The following is a 20,853-nucleotide window of genomic DNA, read 5'->3' as shown; positions in this document are numbered from 1 at the left end:
ATCAATTTAACAATGTAGGTGAAAGTTGTATGATTTCATTCAATTAATCAGATTTCAGTTAATCAGATTTGATTATAATAATGGTTGCAAAATTATATGAATTCTATTGTATCATATTTTAGGACATTATATCCTTTGGTCGTAACAAAAATGTAAGAAAACCTAGACTAACAAAATACCATTGTTAAATAGTATAAAATGTTCAAATGTGTATTCAAAGCAAACTGCACTTTGAAGTATTCATGCCATGTCCTCTGTCAAAACAATACACTGAAATAATGTATCGGTACAGGAACCTCAGACTCCTTAATCAACTAGCACTGCTGTCACATTGAAACGTGGATAATAATAATAATGTGGGGTGGGACATTTTGGAGAATGTGGTGGACTTGGAATGTCTGAGGATTTGATCACTATGGTCAGCTATGGTTTGAGAGAAGTAGCACAAAGAATGGCACCATAATGACTGTCATTTCACTCAACATGTCTCAGATAAGAAAAGAGACAGAGCAGATTTACAGAGATGTTCCCTGTAAAATGGAGGGGGACGCGTGCCTTTTTCTTTGCTGCTGATCTCTAATTTGCTTTAGATGAGAGTAGACAGAGACCCGTACAAAAGATGGCTGTTTTAACTCAGACAGCCGCAGTGTGCCTGAAAGACCAGGCATTCACAGCTGGCTGATGAACACACACACACACACACACACACACACACACACACACACACACACACACACACACACACACACACACACACACACACACACACACACACACACACACTAATGAGGGGTCATTAATCCATCTGAACACTGGGAACAGGGGAAAGTCAAAAGATGTAGTCATCCCCTCATAAAGACGAGAGAGAAAGAAATCTGGTCCTTAAACACACATACATTACCAAATGACCCTTGTAAAAATGTTTTGAATTACAGGTACATGTATTACAAGATTACACCTTTCACAATATATTTCTTTTCACAAGACATTTTTGAAAAGGTATATTTGGTGTTAGCACATGATTTTCAACACATTGCTATTGGTAAAATGAGTCACAGAGGAAGAATGTAATAGGACAGCTACACATGTACACAGAGAAAAGAAGGCAACAGATAGCCATGTCAATGTGATAGCCTAGAGTTATCAATATGGAGGGTTGGCACAACAGCAGAGGGCAGATGAGATGCTGCTTCCTCATGGTCTTAACTCAGGGAAAGATGATAAGGTTAAAACAGCAACAACAAAAGTAAGGCAAAGGTTTTTTCATAGACCACCCTTAGTCTTTGAACCTAAACGATTTTAACATGCAGCACATCAGTGGCTGATAGTGTGTCTGCTTATGACATGTAAACAGAGTTCTGCTGATGACCTCTGAACTCCAGCTCTCAGCCACTCACCAACAGCCAATGCATCTTGCCAACATGCTTTCCCACATACAGTACAGATAACACCAGTACCAAACTCTGATTCTGGGTTCACATTGTCATGCCAAACAGAAAGAAAGAAGCAACAAAGTCTACAAACTGTAAGCGCCATTTGCTTTGAGGGTTTTATAAGGATCCAACGCAGTTGGGCTCATTTTCATTTAACTCTCTGGATGTCTGGACAAACATGAACATATTTTTCTTGACAAAAAATACAGAAGAAAGTGAAATTCTTTAAGCTCTTTTTAAGAGTGTCCACTCTGAGCTCTGTGGAACAGATTTAGAATATTTAGCAAGCCTTGCTCTCGTGAGAATATTGAATTTCTCATTCACATTATATCTATATATGCTCCCGAGTGGCGTAGCGGTCTAAGGCACTGCATCTCAGTGCTAGAGGTGTCACTACAGACTAGAGGTCGACTGATTAATCGGAATGGCCGATTAATTAGGGCCGGTTTCAAGTTTTCATAACAATAGGTAATCTGCATTTTTGGACATAGTTCGTGGCCGATTACATTGCACTCCACGAGGAGACTGCGTGGCAGGCTGACTACCTGTTATGCGAGTGCAGCAAGGAGCCAAAGTAAGGTGCTAGATAGCATTAAATGTATCTTATAAAAAACAATCAATCTTAACATAATCACTAGTTAACTACACATAGTTGATGATATTACTAGCTTGTCCTGCGTTGCATATAATAGATGTGGTGCCTGTTAATTTATCATTGAATCACAGCCTACTTCGCCAAATGGGTGATTAAACAAAAACATTTGCGAAAAAAGCACTGTCGTTGTACCAATGTGTACCTAACCATAAACATCAATGCCTTTCTTAAAATCAATACACAAGTATATATTTTTAAACCTGCATATTTAGTTAATATTGCCTGCTAACATTAATTTCTTTTAACTAGGGAAATTGTGTCACTTCTCTTGCGTTCTGTGCAACACAGTCAGTGTATATGCAGCAGTTTGGGCTGCCTGGCTTGTTGCGAACTGTGTGAAGATTATTTGTTCCTAACAAAGACAGCCAACTTCGCCAAACGGGGATGATTTAACAAAAGCGCATTTGCGAAAAAAGCACAATCGTTGCATGAATGTACCTAACCATAAACATCAATGCCTTTCTTAAAATCAATACACAGAAGTATATTTTCATATTTAGTTAAAAGAAATCCAGGTTAGCGGGCAATATTAAACTAGGGAAATTGTGTCACTTCTCTTGCGTTCATTGCACGCAGAGTCAGGGTATATGCAACAGTTTGGGCCGCCTGGCTCGTTGCGAACTAAGAAATTCACGTAATTATGACATAACATTGAAGGTTGTGCAATGTAACAGGACTATTTAGACTTATGGATGCCACCCGTTAGATAAAATACGGAAAAGTTCCGTATTTCACTGAAAGAATAAACGTTTTGTTTTCGAAATTATAGTTTCTGGATTTGACCATATTAATCACCTAAGGCTCGTATTTCTGTGTGTTATTATGTTATAATTAAGTCTATGATTTGATAGAGCAGTCTGACTGAGAGGTGGTAGGCAGCAGCAGGCTCGTAAGAATTCATTCAAACAGCCCTTTCGTGCGTTTGCCAGCAACTCTTCGGTGTGCTTCAAGCATTGCACTGTTTATGACTTCAAGCGTATCAACTCCCGAGATTAGGCTGGTGTAACCGATGTGAAATGGCTAGCTAATTAGCGGGGTGCGCGCTAATAACGTTTCAATCGGTGACGTCACTCGCTCTGAGACCTTGAAGTAGTTGTTCCCCTTGCTCTGCAAGGGCCGCGGCTTTTGTGGCGCGATGGGTAACAATGCTTCGAGGGTGGCTGTTGTCGATGTTTTCCTGGTTCGAGCCCAGGTAGGGGCGAGGAGAGGGACGGAAGCTATTCTGTTACACTGGCAATACTAAAGTGCCTATAAGAACATCCTATAGTCAAAGGTATATGAAATACAAATGGTATAGAGAGAAATAGTCCTAAAATAACTACAACCTAAAACTTCTTACCTGGGAATATTGAAGACTCATGTTAAAAGGAACCACCAGATTTCATATGTTCTCATGTTCTGAGCAAAGAACTTAAATGTTAGGTTTTTTACATGGCACATATTGCACTTTTACTTTCTTCTCCAACACTTTGTTTTTGCATTATTTAACCCAAATTGAACATGTTTCATTATGTATTTGAGGCTAAATTGATTTTATTGATGTATTATATTAAGTTAAAATAAGTGTTCATTCAGTATTCTTGTAATTGTCATTATTACAAATAAAAACTTTTTTTTTTGTTTCTCTCGGGCGATTAATTGGTATCAGCTTTTTTTGGTCCTCCAATAATCGGTATCGGTTTAAAAAAAATCATAATCGGTCGACCTCTACTACAGACACCCTGGTTTGAATCCAGGCTGTATCACAACGGGCTGTGACTGGGAGTCCCCATAGCGCAGCGCACAATTGGCCCAGCGTCGTCCCGGGTTTGGTCGGTGTAGGCCATCATTGTAAATAAGAATTTGTTCTTAACTGACTTGAATAGTTAAATAAATAAAAACATTTAAAAATTCGATCTATTTTCAGACTTGCATTATGGACACTAGTAATACTAAATCTTATATTGTTCACAACCCTAAAATATAGTTCTTAAGTTCCTTAGAGATCCTTATAATTGTTTTCAAAGCAAATTCACTTATTGTTCAATGACAATAAAGAAAATAGAAATAAAACACTTAAGGAGAAGTGTGTGTGTGTGTGTGTGTGTGTGTGTGTGTGTGTGTGTGTGTGTGTGTGTGTGTGTGTGTGTGTGTGTGTGTGTGTGTGTGTGTGTGTGTGTGTGTGTGTGTGTGTGTGTGTGTGTGTGTTTGTGTGTGTGTGTGTGTGTGTGTTATATTATGAATTCTAATCATAAGCAGGGGATCTAGGCTACGGGAATCAGAGCGTCAGGCATTCACTCTGTTACCACGGGAAACAGGAAGTAAGACGACGCACAGCAACCACAAGCCCAAAAGCAGAAAAGCGCATACCTTTAGCTTGGAATGAAACTCACGAGATTTCCTTCTGGCAAGAACCTGAATGTGACTAGACACCTGCGGGGTAGGGGAGGGGAGGAAAACAAAGGAACAGCCTGTAACCATGACGATGAAAAGCCCCCCTGCAACTGGGCAAAGCCAGACGTACCTTGATGGCAGCTGAGATTTCTCGAACTTTCTTTCTTGCTAAGACCTGTATGTGACTAGACACCTCCATTTTTTAAAACAAAAGAAGAGAGAAAAAACAAGAAAACCAAAAATACAAAAAGGATTACACATCTCTTTGTTGAGAACACTTCAGGGGGATTTGAGCTGCCCAATAGGATAATAGAAGCATCTCCAAGCCACACACCAAGCTCACAGCCACAAAGCATTGTGTTGCCTGTTGTTGTCACTTAAGTGAGCTGATTAAGAAGGATGCAGGCCTCTTTAGCACACATTAACAGGGCGCAGATGTGATCGACTGTGTACTGAATGAGAATCGGCCAGTCTTGTATTCTTAAGGGAGCCGGATAAGTCGTTTCAGAGGCCCATGCTGCTTTCAACATTCACACAGACTTGGAAATATGTCATGCTTTTGTATAAAATATTCAGTAGTGTAAATGGTTGGCTATAGTAAGATAATGTGTGGTCAGTCTGTATTTCTAACGGGGGAGGGACGAACACTTGGTCTTAGGGGGATTTCCTTCCTCTCCTCTCGGTCTTAATTAGGCCAATCACTCACAAGTGGCTGTTGAGGCAGTTCACCGGGGAATGATCAACGCCTAAAAGCATGTCTGTTAATAGGGGGAGCAGGGTGATGGGGAAGTACTCCGTTCAAGCCAAATAAGATTACAATTACAATTCAATCTGACATTCCTTATTGTAATCAACCTATGTCTTGATATTGTTTAAACAGTGAATGTGGAAGTAATCATTATATTTCAAATGATGTTAATTAACTCATAGATTACCATTATTTCTGATTGAGACTGATTTCTTAACATCTCAACACTACAATAATTAAATATCAAATATTTGTGTTTTTTGGTTGTATCATAAATTATATTACAGCAGGCAAACAACCTTCTATCTTGTGTGATTCCCCATTGAGAGAGTGAATTACAGAGACATAGCACACATGACTTTTCTCTAGCTGGCTGATCAATTCCCACCCAGCTATAGTGTCAGTCTGGACACAGGGGTGTTTATCATGGACATATGAACATGACTTCCTGCTCAACCAGACTGATGGACCTCATGAACAGACACCTTCCCACCAACTGATATTATGGGAGCTTATGGGTAACATCTATTTATATCTACAGTCTGTTGCTTACATCAACTGGAAACAGAAAACAATAATTTTGTTATTAATCAATGTCCTATCATCTATGTCCTAATCCAGTTTCTGTTGTGATTATTTTAAAACACTGAATACATTTTTTACAACAAATATTGAGTAATGTATCCATCTTATAACACTCTTCCAGACGGAACAAGTGTGTTATAGTTGAGTTACTGTAATGTGAGGGTGTCCAAGTCAGTGTGTGTGTGTGTGTGTGTGAGAGAGAGAGAGAGAGCTTTTGCAGAGGCATCTTCTCATGCAGGATAACTGTAAGAAGACGGAACACATCCAGGGTCTGGTAAGACAGCCTCCCATCAGACCAAGCATGCAGCAAAGCTCCATGCAACTGTGTGTGTGTGTGTGCGTGTGTGTGTGTGTGTGTGTGTGTGTGTGTGTGTGTGTGTGTGTGTGTGTGTGTGTGTGTGTGTGTGTGTGTGTGTGTGTGTGTGTGTGTGTGTGTGTGTGTGTGTGTGTGTGTGTGTGTGTGTGTGTGTGTGTGTGTGCGTGTGCGTGTGCGTGCCCTGTGTTCTCTCCAGCAGAAACACAGGCAGCGGGTACATTCAGATGTGAAGGCCTTCTTCAGTTTTAACATGCCATGCAAACTTTTCTGCTCCCTTCTTACCTGCTTCCTCGTCCTCGTCTTTCCAGTCCGAAGCTTGATGTATCGCGCGATCAGCTCATTCCGACCTGCACAAAGCACAAAGCAAGGAGTGAGAAAGGTTAGCACAAAATAAGCCATCATTGAGACCCTGGACTTCATGTGTCCTTTTAATTTACAATGACACAAATGAAGCACACAATAGTCAAATATGCATCATACTGTATAATCATCAGACATTTACATCTCACTATATACATCACGAAAAACAAACAAACAAAAATCCCATTTAAATGTAAAAGGGGCATGTTGCATTAGCATGCAAAAGCCTTACAACAAGCCTACAGCCTTTCAAATTCATCTAATTGAATCCCATTCTCTTCAAAGCCTCACGCTATGAAAGGAAACTGATCCAGACATTCATACTGTTACTGTAAATAATGGCACTGGAAATGTATTAATTTAAGCAGTGCTGTTCTCACTAAATGATTATTAAAGCATGGGCTTTGTAGTGATTTCCAATTAATGGCAGCTCCAAACATTCTTCTGCCCTCAGCTCGCCTCTAATTGCTGCAGCGATGCACAATGACCCCTGCTTAGCCTTTTCATATGGTAATAACATACCGCCACCCCAAAACTATTACGCAAATTATAGGTAAGGAGCCACTCTAATTATGTGTCCAGCTGAAGGCAACCAATGCCATGGACCTACTTCTCCCTCCCATGTAATGCAACACGTCCTTTAAACAACCAAACAGGCTTTTTTCTCCAGCTAATTGAAAGGCTGTGTCTTGATATTTCACTTAGCATCATCAATATACAACGGTACATTGGCTACGGAGCAGTGACTGTGTTCTCAGAATGGAAAAGCTACAACATTTCCTGTGAAAGGCAGTGGATGGAGCGCCTAATGCAGATGCTGCACATGAGGATGGTGACTAAAGTGAAGTATAGAACAAGCGTAGTGGAGGTGGCGACAGGCAGGTCTGGGTTGTTAGGCTGGGGCTGTATGTGCTGCCTGTTGTTTGTGTAATGTCACACCGAGGCAGCCAGGCAGAAGCCTCCACCTGCTGTGAACCCAGGGAGCGCGCTCTGTTCAGGTGTGCCAGATGAAAGGACGTTCAGTCTGGGTACTGCCCCTTGAGTTACTGCCATTAACAACACCTGTCAACGGAGAGGGTCTCTCTCTCTCTCTCCCCCTCTCTCTCTGGCTGTCTCCCTCAGTGTTATTTTTGGATGCCAGAGGGGTTTGGATGCCAAGATGTTTGCTTTCACTATTTTATCAAATGTATTAGCCCCTAGATTCACTACTGGCTCTATATTTAAGCATGTCAAATGTTCAGTTTCTTTTGAAAGAAGACACCCTGATGTAGCAGATTTACCAGTGCCTTTTCAAAATAGCACATTTAAATCAACGCACAAAGAAGTTAAGTAAACACATGTTGTGTAGCACAACACCTTGCTCCATGTGTCTGGCACACCCAGACAGGTGTTGCTCTGCTGCGTGACACGGGCTGGGGATTGTTGTGGGCAAGGCACCAGGAGGGGTGTGGCGAGAGTCGTGACCCAAGTCTCGCCTCCTCACAAGGAGCATTTAGACAAGGCCAGGGTGACTGAATCAGGTCTCCTTCCCCTGGAAAAATAAACAGCATCTGGGGATTTCAATCCCGGCCCGGGCCTCCCAGCATGCCCCGCACTGTAATCTCTCCCAGATGAACCTAGGGGCCGCGCTGTTTTCAATAATTCACACACTGTGTACACATAACATGACAATAAGGGCATTCATGCAGATGCCTGATTCCTAGATCAAAGCACACAAATGCTTACTGCTGAATTTTCTTTTTTTTCTTGACCAGGCTGAAAAAAGACTGCTCAGCGGGTCTTGGCGAGCCTGCTTTCTTTCCTGTGTTTCCACTGCAAAACAACATTTTCTAAAACAGCAACTGGCCACATTCAGCACTCTGAATCCACTTTATTCAACCTCTCTCCGACCTACTCAAAATGTTTCTAAGGAGCAATACTGTGTCTCCCGTAAACTAATCAACACTTGTGTTTTACTCTGGGAGATGTGGCGCAGTGCCTGGAGTCGCGCGGTAGAGAAGTTACCCCTGTTGAGAGTTCTAATTCAACGTTTTAAAGTCCGGCCTTTTCATTTCACTGGAACCTAAGCAGTGCCAGATGACTTTCTTTCTCCCTCTCTCTCTTTCCTTTTCATTCACACTTTTCAAGTACAGTTGTGTTTTTAATTTCCTCTTTTAAAAGCACATAACATAATTGGAAAAAATTGGCATTGGATCAAACAAGCTTTTCAATGCCATGAACGTTTTTTCTTAACTAAAGTGAAAGAAGTAATTAAATTCATACAAATGAGAACAATCAATTCAAAACAGATTAGCAGATTATTTCAATGAGAATCAACAGATTACTATGCCCTAAACAGTGAGAACCAATAGCATTCAGGGAGTTGAAAGTTGTTGTGAATCAAGATAGACCCTTTTCTCCACATGAACATCAGGGTCCCAGCTCTGCTTCATCACACATGCTTATTTCAACTCTGTGGGAGGTAAGAGTCGGAGCTGACATGAGCTGTTCATCTTATTTAGTGAGGTATATGACTGGGATGAATTATTACCCCTTAAGACTCTGCAGCAGCCTGTTTTCCTCCACTATCTGTCAACATGTTGGCTAACACCTTCTCCCAACGCAAGACCAGACTTTTACGCTGGCCTGGCTCCTCTGCATCTCTCCTTCAGAGGTTTCCTGCTGGACAAAAGTAACCCTGCATCGTAACCGATGATGCCCTGGGCATCCGTCTGAGTTACAGAGCGCTGGAAGGGAATTGCTGAGGGGGAAGCTCTCAATCTTCGGGAGTTGGGACCATCGTTTGGGAGTTGGGACCACGATTTCATTTTCACTCAGGTTGACGGTGGATAGTTGTGCCCCACTGGAGGAAAATAGGGAAAGTCATGGCGAGGGGATGGGGGTTGACTGAGGGAGTTAACTCTTGAAGGAGGGTTCTTGTTGTCACTCAAAGCAGCAGGAAAAGGATTAGATATTTATGGTGTGATCCCCAGAGTAGAGTCATGCTAATAGGCATGCTCTGTGGATTCCTTCCCCCCGGTAAGAATGGTCTCCTCTGAATCTCAATGACCCTGAAGGTCCTGGGCCATATCAATGGCACTCAAACCACAGCACCACAAAGAGCCAGTTGGTCCACTCTTCCTGGGATTGTCCCCCAGAGCTGATTCTTCATTCAGTCAGAAATCTAATTTGGCCCTGAGCATCCTTCCTCCCTGGGAGGATCCTGGAACAGCCTCACCCTGGTCCCTAGCCCTGCTGGGTGTTACAATAGTAGTAAAGAATATAGTCACAGTCCACTCAAGCCTGACCACAGGAATGCACTTTTTCTGCCCCTGCAATCAAAAATCAAATCAAATGTTATTTGTCACGAGTCGAATACAACGGGTGTAGACTTAACCGTGGAAAACTTGCTTACGAGCCCTTCCCAACTATACAGAGTTAAAAAATAATCATAAAAAGAAAAAATGTAACACAAGTGGAATAAAATACACAAGAATGGATCTATATACAGGGAGTACCAGTACCAGATCAATGTGCAGCTATATACAGGGAGTACCAGTACCAGATCAATGTGGAGCTATATACAGGGAGTACCAGTACCAGATCAATGTGGAGCTATATACAGGGAGTACCAGTACCAGATCAATGTGGACCTATATACAGGGAGTACCAGTACCAGATCAATGTGGACCTATATACAGGGAGTACCAGTACCAGATCAATGTGGAGTTATATACAGGGAGTACCAGTACCAGATCAATGTGGAGCTATATACAGGGAGTACCAGTACCAGATCAATGTGGAGCTATATACAGGGAGTACCAGTACCAGATCAATGTGGAGCTATATACAGGGAGTACCAGTACCAGATGAGGTATTTGAGGTAGATATGTACATGAAGGCAGGGTAAAGTGACTAGGCATCAGGATAGATAATAATAAAAGTTAAATTGTGTGTGTGTGTGTGTGTGTGTGTGTAACAGTATAACTTTAAACCGTCCCCTCGCCCCGACACGGGCGCGAACCAGGGACCCTCTGCACACATCAACAACGGTCGCCCACGAAGCACAGTCGTTACCCATCGCTCCACAAAAGCCGCGGCCCTTGCAAAGCAAGGGGCAACACTACTTAAGTCTCAGAGCAAGTGACGTAACTGATTGAAATGCTACTAGCGCGCACCCGCTAACTAGCTAGCCATTTCACATCTGTTACACTCACCCCCCTTTCAACCTCCTCCTTTTCCGCAGCAACCAGTGATCCGGGTCAACAGCATCAATGTAACTGTATAACTTTAAACCGTCCCCTCGCCCCGACACGGGCGCGAACCAGGGACCCTCTGCACACATCAACAACTGACACCCACGAAGCATCGTTACCCATTGCTCCACAAAAGCCGCGGCCCTTGCAAAGCAAGGGGCAACACTACTTAAGTCTCAGAGCAAGTGACGTAACTGATTGAAATGCTACTAGCGCGCACCCGCTAACTAGCTAGCCATTTCACATCCGTTACGTGTGTGTGTGTGTGTGTGTGTGTGTGTGTGTGTGTGTGTGTGTGTGTGTGTGTGTGTGTGTGTGTGTGTGTGTGTGTGTGTGTGTGTGTGTGTGTGTGTGTGTGTGTGTGTGTGTGTGTGTGTGTAGTGAATGTGAATGCTTGTGGGTTTTGTGTGAGAGTGTCAGTGTCAGTGTAGTGAGTGTGTATATATTGTGTATATATAGTCTTGTGAGTGTGCATAGAGTCAGTGCAAGATAGGGTCAGTGCAGATAATCCCGGTAACCATTAATGAACTATTTAGCAGTCTTAAGGCTTGGGGGTAGAAGCTGTCTCGGAGCTTGTTGGTCCGAGAGCCGATGCTCCGGTAACGTTTGCCGGACGGTAAGGGTGTACAAACACACTTTTAATTCAATATGTGGTGGATGACCTGCTGCTTAGGCCTATTAGCTGCCATGGTTCCTACAGCAGCACCACTTTATTCGTGGTTTGAAACATCTAAGGTATGAAGTTATTGTAGCACATAACACATTCCACCATTAAACTGTAAATAAATGTTTGAGTGAGACTGCAGTAGTCTATGAGGTTAACTGGCCTAGCTGGAAAGTCCCCCCCCCCCCTCGCTCTATCCCTCCCTGGACTATTGGGGTTTACACAGCTGCTGTGTCTGCTTGCTCCTAGCTCCCATCCAAAACCCCCCTACCGCCAGCCCCCACACTGCCTCTACCCCACCCCACTCATACCCCCTCTGGTGCTGCTGGAGCCTGCTTCCCCCCAAAAATAACAGACTCCCAGCTTATTTACAACTCCTCCACTTTCCCTAGGCATATTCTGACAATGTTCCATCACACTACTTTGAGTAACATTAGCATTACTCAGAGTTGAACTCCCTCTTTAGTAATAATTTCCTCTGAACTTCATAGTCTTTTTCAACGTTTCAAAAATCCCCACTGTGTCATTTTTTGTTGAGCGCTCCAAATCCTTTCTACCTTGAATGAGTCCTTTTGGATGTTTTTCTTGGTAAGCCCTTCTCATCATTTAAATGTCTTGACTCTCTCTCCTCTTCCGTTCTCATCACATTACTGTCTCTGTATTTAAACTAATCACTGTTAACAAAGCTTCCATCATTAGCTGCTCTATGAAAAGCAGAGAAGCTGAGTCTTGCAGGGGATACAGTATATTGATGTTTGAGTTGAAGTTAGTTCATCCCACGTGTGTAGACCACATGTTCTTCTGCTTCAGCCCGTATTCTAAAGTATCCTGCTACGTATGAGTGGTGAGTGACACCGGGGAAAGGCAGGTGGTGCTGTGGCCTGACTATTGTCACCTGCCAGGAGAACAGCAGTGTTAGAGCCTCATCTGAAGAAGGGAATGAGATAGATCTGGGTCATGTGGCCATAATATCCACTGAATATATATGGTATGAGATATTAATTTAGTTTGAAAATGGTGCTGACCCCCCAGAACTTGAACTCAGCCCAGACATACATGTTCTCACCCATGGCAGTGATGAGATATATTTCTCCAGAGGGTGAACTGGTCAATTATATAAGTATAAGTGAGCTTGATGTGCATAAATTTGCCATTGATCACGCACCCAGAGGCCATTGTAAACGAAGCATCTCCACTGGCATATCAATGAAAAGATAATTAAATCTGAAAAGGCCCCAAAGCAATACACCCGCATATGATAAATATTGGAATAATTTAGGTTATGGTGTATTAAACGTTTTAACTGCCTTGGTTACGTCCTTTGAGTGGTAATAACAACGCTTTGCTGAAGGTTTTTTTCCTCCTTTTCAAGGCGCTCATTTCCTGTAGCAGCACTTTTGTTTAATGCAGGCACAACCACAGTCACATCTGGCCCTGCGGTGGGCGATGATGTCAATGGATGTTGAGACCGTGCTGGGCCTGGCTCCATGTCAACCAGCGGTGCGCTCCCTCATGTGGTTTTAACTCTCTCGTCTTAGTAGGACAACGGGACACGCCTTGAACAGCACAGGGGGCAACCTCTCGCCCATATGCCCCGCCCCCACCAAACATATCTATCATTCGTTTTCATTACAATGTAATTTTCTCAAGTGTCACTTGTCAAGGCCCAAAAGGAACCACCAATGTGATTTCGCCCAGGCTGAACCTGAATTAGACCTGTGAAAGCTTAACACGCTGTAAGATGTTAGGGCACTGCTCAGTCATTATCTCAACCCAATATTTAGAGCATTGTGCTGTAGGAAACTACTGGGTAAAGCACCTATTACACATTCTCCAGTCTCAAAACATTCATTTGTAAGACAAGGAGCACTACAGGGGACTTTCTCAAACCAGAGAAAGTGCTTCCTTCTCTCCCCCCCCCCCCTCCTAAAGACACATGCATCTATGTAAGTATTGATTACATGAATGCTTGTCAATGTAAATGGCTTGACAGTTTTCCTGTCTGGGCAGAGTAAGAGCAGCATTGATCCTTTTCCATTGGGTTTCCTGTCCCAGAATGCAGTGTGGGCCAGAGGCCAGCCTCTCTCTCTATGTGGATGGAGTAGAGGTTCAGACAATAGGCCTGACTTCCTTGTCATCCCTGATAGATGACTCAGGGGTCTCAGGCTGACATTAGCATCACAATAGACTAAACCAACAATCTGGAGGCATTCAGCAGGAGGGTCCCTGGCTGGATCAGGGTGTGGGTAGAGGAGGCAGAGAGCCTTTAACTTGACAAGAACAGTGGCACACTGAGAAACATCGCTTGCCAAGAGGAGAACCTGTCACTAACAATAAAGGAGACTTGTGGCCTGGAAAATGAACAGGTGACAGACAATGGTGTCCTACGTTTGGCTGTCCGTTTCAAGTAACCTACATTTGAATATGCACAAAATAATTTTCAAAAATGACGTAACAATAGCCCAGTTGTATAATCATTAAACATTATCACACTGCAAAAGTATGTTGTTTTGTATTGGTGTTAATTGTACAAAAACAATTATTGCTGAGCTGCCAAAGTGAACAAAACAATAGGTCTGTCCTTTGAGCGAGAGGCTAGCTGAAACAATTCCAGTGCTTCTAAAAATAAAGGATTGAAGTTGCTAAGATCCTGCAGGTGTTTCCCCATGAAGGTGTGGCTCAAAGAAACTCCCTCCCCTTTTCCTCCTCCCCCTTTTTTTCAAATCTCTGCTCTCTCATCAGTAATAATTAGGGTCAGAGGGAGAGGGGGCTCAGCCCCTTATGCCAGTGAAATCCATTTAGAAAGAGGATAACGTCTGTTGATCCCAGCATTTGACTCCAGCCAACCAGCTACTTATTAGGGTGGCTTAACCCCCCCCCCCGTATTTAAAGCATGGGGCCCTAAGAAAGACTTCAAGGCCAAAGTTGGCACGTCGACGTTCACACACACTCGGGCCATTCTTAGGGTCACAATAGTTTACCCCACCCCCCATGATGACAGACACACACGTCCCACCTATCCGTCCTGGCTTTTACAAACTGAAAGTTTAAGCCTATATATCTTCCAGAGAGGCTGTCTCTGCGTGCGTCCATCTGCCTCCTGCTGAGAGGGCAAGGTCACACGCAAACACACGTATACACATCCTCTACATTCTACTCACTCAGCTTGCTTTAATAATCCATCGCATGGTGCCATGCTGCTGGGTAAGAGGAAAAAAGGATTAATAAAGACCATATGTTCGTTTTTTTGCACAAAATGTTTTCAAGAATGTTTTTAGGAATTATTTTAAGTGAAACATAGTAAGGGATTCTGATTTGTCATCTGCAATCTGTACATTCATTGTAGCCTCCACCCAAAATTCCACAATCCATGATTTGACTATTTGATTTGTAGAGCCTGCAGTTCCTATCGCTTCCACTGGATGTCAACAGTCTTTAGAAATTGGTTGAGGTTTTTCTTTTGAGAAATGAAGAAGTAGCCATGTTCCGAATGAGGCTCCAGTGAAGTGTACTGTTTGTTAGAGGCGCATGACCAGAAAGCATGCTACACATTGTTTTCCTCCGGTACTGAACACAGATCATCCCGTCTTAGATTTTATTGATTATTTATGTTAAAAAAATACCTAAAGTTGTATTACAAAAGTAGTTTGAAATGTTTGGACAAAGCTTACAGGTAACTTTTGAGATATTTTGTAGTCACGTTGTGCAAGTTGGAACCGGTGTTTTTCTGGATCAAGCGCGCCAAATAAATGGACATTTTGGATATATATCGACGGAATTAATCGAACAAAATGGAGAAATTGACATATTGGAGTGCCAACAGTAGAAGCTCGTCAAAGGTAAGGCATGAATTATATCTTTATTTCTGTGTTTTGTGTCGCGCCGGGAGGGTTGAAATATGATGGTCTGTTATTGTTAGCTGGGGTGCTATCCTCAGATAATAGCATTGTTTGCTTTCGCCGTAAAGCATGTTTGAAATCTGACACGTTGGCTTGATTCACAACAAGTGTAGCTTTAATTTGGCATATTGAATGTGTGATTTCATGAAAGTAACATTTTTATAGTAATCTTTTTGAATTTGGCGCTCTGTATTTTCACTGGATGTTGGCCAGGTGGGACGCTACCGTCCCACATATCCCAGAGAGGTTAAGTAATGTGTCCCCTCTTCAGGACTTCTCAAACAGGCCGGTAGGGCAGACAGAAACCACAAAGATTTATATCACCCATTTAGAAAACATGAATGCCCTCGAATAACTCACTAAACTCACATATGGTTTTACACGAACAGTTTATGTTTTTAAGATGATGTTTACATAATATCATGTTTAACATTAAAAATTACATATAAAATTAGCTCCACAAACAAAAAGGCAAAATCCAGTCCACTTTCAAAGACAGATATAATGATGTTCCCAATCTCCTACATAACCTTTAGCATACAATGTGAAATGATAGAAAGTAACATTCAAATGTAATAATATGATTGTCATTTTAGAAACAGGCCTACTATTACTCAAAACTATTACTCAAATACATTTACAGTATTTCTCTAAAAACGATGTGCTAGTAATCTGTTGCAAACGAATACGTTGCAAAACTACCATAAACATATATTTTAAATACTTCTGTCTAAAATGTATTTATCTATGAGAAGATAAGATCTTATATTTGCTGAAGTATAATCTCATTTTCTCTTAGATACACAATGATTTCAAGTGATTAATCTATCCCATTTCTGCAGTTTGTTCATTTGTGGTTTCTAATGTGAGGACTTTGCTGATTGGTTGAGAAAATAGAAGCAGTTCCTTCTGATGATTAGGGCTACAAAGGGTGAGCTCTTCTATGGAACGGCTAGGCTATATTTGTGGTCTTAAGCAAACAAAGAACAAACAGAGCTGCAGACCCCAACCCTGAGTAATGTTTCTCATTCAGTCATTGAGACATCCAACAATATCCGCTACTTAATCATTGTCATGTGATAAACTGTTGTTCTACAGTGAGTAACAGCATGGTATGCAACCAGGATCTACAAGCATTCAGTGGTAATAGACCATCACTTTCACCCGCAGAAAGTGGCCAGCTGAATAGGTTTCGCCAAGTTCTCGCGACTCCTGATACACATCCATAATTCAACCCAGTGGAGGTCGGTGCTCACAGACACTCAAAGGCACTGTGTTTAGTCTTCAGGCCTGATTAATGGATAAAAAGTCTCATTCGGTGGCTGGAAATCTGACTGCTGATCAATTAATATCTCCTTATAATGTCTTTGTATGTAATTAATACCTCTTTAAAAATCTATTTATATCTGCCAACACCAAAAAGAAATCAATACTTAACTTAAACTGACCTTAAAGTGGGGTAAAAGCCCAGTGAGTGGTTGAGGTAATGAGTCAGGTTAACCATGAGAGATTAAAGGTGGCGTATTTTCTCTCAAGCTAACGGGACATCAGATATCAACAGGTTACTGACCCGGGTCTTCATGGAGACACAGAGAGGATTACACCAGCTAACCTCTGCTAAATGGCGACTGTGTTTCGGACAGGGGCGAGGAGTTAGGGGCGCCACCCATCACTCAGTGGCCCTGGCCGGCTCTACGTCCTCTCTCCCTGACCTGTCCTGCTTAGGCGAGCCTGCGGCTGAGGCCTACTCCCCCCTCTCAGAGCAATACATGCGCTCACCGGGGACCAATTAACGCAACCAGCACTCGTCTAAATCACTCTATCAATTAGAAGCCACTGAGTATATCATCACATACATTACTGCAGAGGCAGGCCTGGCCGTTGGGTCGGGGTGTGTCTTTCAGGAGTAGTGGGGGAGGAGGAGAGAGAGAAGGACAGAGGGATTAAATAAACAACCAGGGAGTCAGGCTACAGTCGGACTGGCTGCTGGACTAATCTGTAAGGGCAGCGGTAATTAGGAGTCCCCTGTGGAACTCGTAGCGGAGCGCGGCCGATGTGTGAACATGACGCTGGCTGGCAGGCAGGGAGACACCCCCAACCACCCACCCATAGGGTTAAATCAATATTTTCAATCTCTCAGGATCAATCCAGCATCTGAACACAAAGAAAAACCTGTTAGCGGCGACCAATATGTGTAAATGAAAAGCCCAACTTTGTGGCCCTGATGTGGTCTGCCTCTCCTTCTCCCTGTTTGCTTCTCTTTAACTCACACAGGCTGAAAGTAAAAACCTTATCTCTCAAAGTTGTGAGGGAATGCTATCATTTTCCAACAGAGAAATCGCACACAATCCTCTCTGTCAAGGCTGTAACAGTCTGACAGCTCCAATCAGTCTGGAAGAGATAGCTGCCTGTGATACAGACCAAACACGATAGTAAATGATAGTAAATGATAGTAAACGTGCCCAATGTGATAATTTCTCTGCTGTTGCGATATGAGTATAGAAGTCTTCAAAGAGCAGCTCCTTTATCTGCAAAAACACTGTGCAGTATTGGCAAGGTTAGCATATCTCCTACCTATTCTTCATGATCCTCTTCATGAACAGACTTACAGTTTCTACATCTGAGAATCCTATAGGCTTTACCTTGGACATACAATCACAGGCTTCAACATCTGCTGCCAACATTAAATGACAGGCTTTAGGAGCACTGGTTGAAAAATATAGAGGTACAGTACAGATTCCATTCTTACATTGATCACACAGAATGGTTTTATCAGTGTAGATTGGTTGGTCTCATCAGTAGAAAGTGTTTCATAAATATAAAATGGTGCCATCATCAGTGTTAAACTGATGCTATACATGAATGGAGAGCATAAGACACTGCATCTTTAAGAAGTCCAGAGTTCCAGGTTTTTACTCAAACAAAAGCAGCCAATTGGGAGCGTGCAACCTGAAACCAGCCCAGCTCTAAAGAGACTCACACAGGCTTCCCTGCTGGGACACACCCCATAAAGTCCCCGACACACACAGGCAGCAGAATATTCCCTACTAACCTAACCCTGCTCTCGCATGCAAACATTTCCTGAAAAAACGTTGAGCAAACCTCGCCATGGTCAAATCACAACTGAGCACACTGTAACCCTCTGTAGTCTATCTTCCCTGCAGGTCAGGAATTACATGGCATCCTTAGAAAGCGCTCTTTCTTCTATTGTTAGAACAGGATGGGACTTGAAAATCTGATTGTGTCCTTTATATGGGAAAAACAAACACTGTATTTTCTACAATCATTTAATGATAAAAACAGCCTCAGTGTTGATCATTTTAGGACACAGAGGTCCGTGTTTATGTGTGTGTGTGTGTGTGTGTGTGTGTGTGTGTGTGTGTGTGTGTGTGTGTGTGTGTGTGTGCGCTTGTGTGTGTGTGCGCTTGTGCGTGAATGTGTATGTGTGTGTGTGCGCTTGTGCGTGAATGTGTGTGTGTGTGTGTGTGTGTGTGTGTGTGTGTGTGTGTGTGTGTGTGTGTGTGTGTGTGTGTGTGTGTGTGTGTGTGTGTGTGTGTGTGTTTAGCCTACATGCATGTATGTGTGTCTGCTTTGTCTGTGTATAAATGTGTCTGGGTTCTCACAGTCTCTAAGAAAACCATCTGAGTTTCCATGGTACATTCCATTCTGATGAGGAGCCTGTGTCTGGACATTGATAAACCAACTGAGGTCCTGACCTATAAAAGACAAACTGAGACTGCTGTTCATAACAGACATACCAGCTACTGTATGCTGATGGATTTACATAATATACCGAAAAGTCCCTAAATGTCACGAAACAAATCCAGCGGAAAGAGATTTACAAGGATTTTCCTTCGCCTAACCCTGACATATGGATACACCAAAAGTATCCTCAATATTCATAAACGTTGCATGCTATCTCAAATAAAATAAAAATCTAATCTCTGTTCCTCTTTCTGCGTCTGCGAGTAAGCCGCCTCTTTAGCACTATTTAAGCTCCTGCCAATAGCATCCCGTCACCCACTGGTCAACAAATAACAACAACAAGAGTCCAGGGGCCATTGTTCTGGCTGAGCAGCCAAGCGTGGTGCAATCCCCAGCCTGGGGCTGGTTAACGCAGCAGGCAGGCAGGAGACAGGAATCTACGACAAGTGCCAACATGCCATGCTTGGTCACACCTCACACAGGGTCACTTCAATAACAACACAGGTTAACACGGGGGTCTACATGCTGGGGAGACCCCTACTAAAAATAACAGTACTGATCATAAAAAAAGCGGAGAATCTCGATGAAAATCCATTCGAATGTAAACTGATTACTTTACGATTACATAAGCGATATGAAAACCAGTTTTAAATATAACCCGACCTGTTTCTATCACCTGTCCTCATACTTTTCGAGCTGGGCGTATTGAATGAACACACACACACACACACGTCTCTCTCTTCAGTGCCACGGGCACAAAACAACAACAGGTGCAGGCAAGCAGCAGCAGGATTGTCAGCGTTGAGCTTGGTTTAAAGTGACAGCACAAAGAGCACATATAAAAGGTACCCTCCTCGAATTTTAGAGGCTGAAATGTCATGTGAGTCTCGTTATACTGCAACAATCTCCCTTTGAAAATCCGACAGAATTTTAAGGAGCAGACAATTGGAAGCGTTGTCCCAGAGAGTAAACTAAATATACTGTAGTGAGTGGGGCAGACGACAAACAGAGAGACGGGCAGATAGAAGCAGAAACATCTTTACTGACTGACCCAGAATGACTACATAACTTGGTGTGTCAACCTATGAACTCATGACCTTTAAACCTTTACATTATTCAACACAACCCCTTGCTAGTCTCACAATGCCCACATCCAGTCCGTTCAGACTAAACTCAGATTACACTTCAAGAGTTCCTCTTATCAGGAGACAAAATATAATATAATTGGAATTTTTTCTTCATGTGTGTAAAAACACAGCAGTGCTCCATTGCCACAATGGCTCAGGAACAAAGAGGGGATTATTGTGGAGGTGTCTGATGCCTCTCCGGCCTGAAGTTCCGCACACTCCAATCTGTGTGAATGCAGGTGACTCAGGGAGCCTGAGCTGATCCCAGAATTCCTCATTATCCGCCCAGCGGGGGATCTCAGGTCCGCTCGCTGTCTCTGGAAGCACTGCAGGGCCGGCGAGGCGGGCCCCAGAGGAGCACAGAGCTGGGCCATCGGGGGTGAGCCAGGTCTGCTCATTATGCCTAACTCATCCTTGGCATCCCTGCAAACCAAGTGCCACTTAGTGCCCATAGGAGGGGCATGGGTCGGCCCACTGATGAGATGACAGAGCACACAGCATAGCATTAATGGGAAAGCTTTGTTTCAAAAAAAGAAGGACAAAGGCATACGTGGACTGTATGTGGACTGATAGTGTCGCCAATCTCCAGAATCGTATGTAAAGCCCTGTCTTACCTGTATCTTAGTCATCAAGTTGAAATGACAGAAAGCCGTAACATTTTCCACCTCTAAACTCAACAGATGCAGTGTGGTGACTGACCAGGGTCAGATAGGGCCCAATCAGACAGCCTCCAAGAGCAGAGCACCTCTGAGT

The 20,853-nt window shown here is 43.0% G+C and overlaps 1 protein-coding gene across 6 annotated transcripts in view; it reads right to left on the bottom strand.

The window, feature by feature from the left end:
* LOC129834461 (transcriptional enhancer factor TEF-1-like) overlaps positions 1 to 20,853 on the bottom strand; it is a 60,645-nt gene that overhangs the window by 12,486 nt on the left and 27,306 nt on the right. For 3 of the 6 annotated variants that reach the window (XM_055899464.1, XM_055899465.1, XM_055899466.1), the window contains 2 exons: positions 6,393 to 6,457; positions 4,438 to 4,500 (listed from right to left, as the gene is read on the bottom strand). In XM_055899464.1, coding sequence (XP_055755439.1) covers positions 4,438 to 4,500; positions 6,393 to 6,457 — 128 coding nt within the window. Of the gene's footprint in view, positions 1 to 4,437; positions 4,501 to 4,591; positions 4,655 to 6,392; positions 6,458 to 20,853 lie in introns of all 6 variants that reach the window. The other 3 variants (XM_055899461.1, XM_055899462.1, XM_055899463.1) reach the window with 2 other exon arrangements.

This window comes from Salvelinus fontinalis, chromosome 35 (assembly GCF_029448725.1).
Source record: "Salvelinus fontinalis isolate EN_2023a chromosome 35, ASM2944872v1, whole genome shotgun sequence".
NCBI lineage: Eukaryota > Metazoa > Chordata > Actinopteri > Salmoniformes > Salmonidae > Salvelinus > Salvelinus fontinalis.
This window is presented reverse-complemented; position numbering and strand designations above follow the sequence as displayed.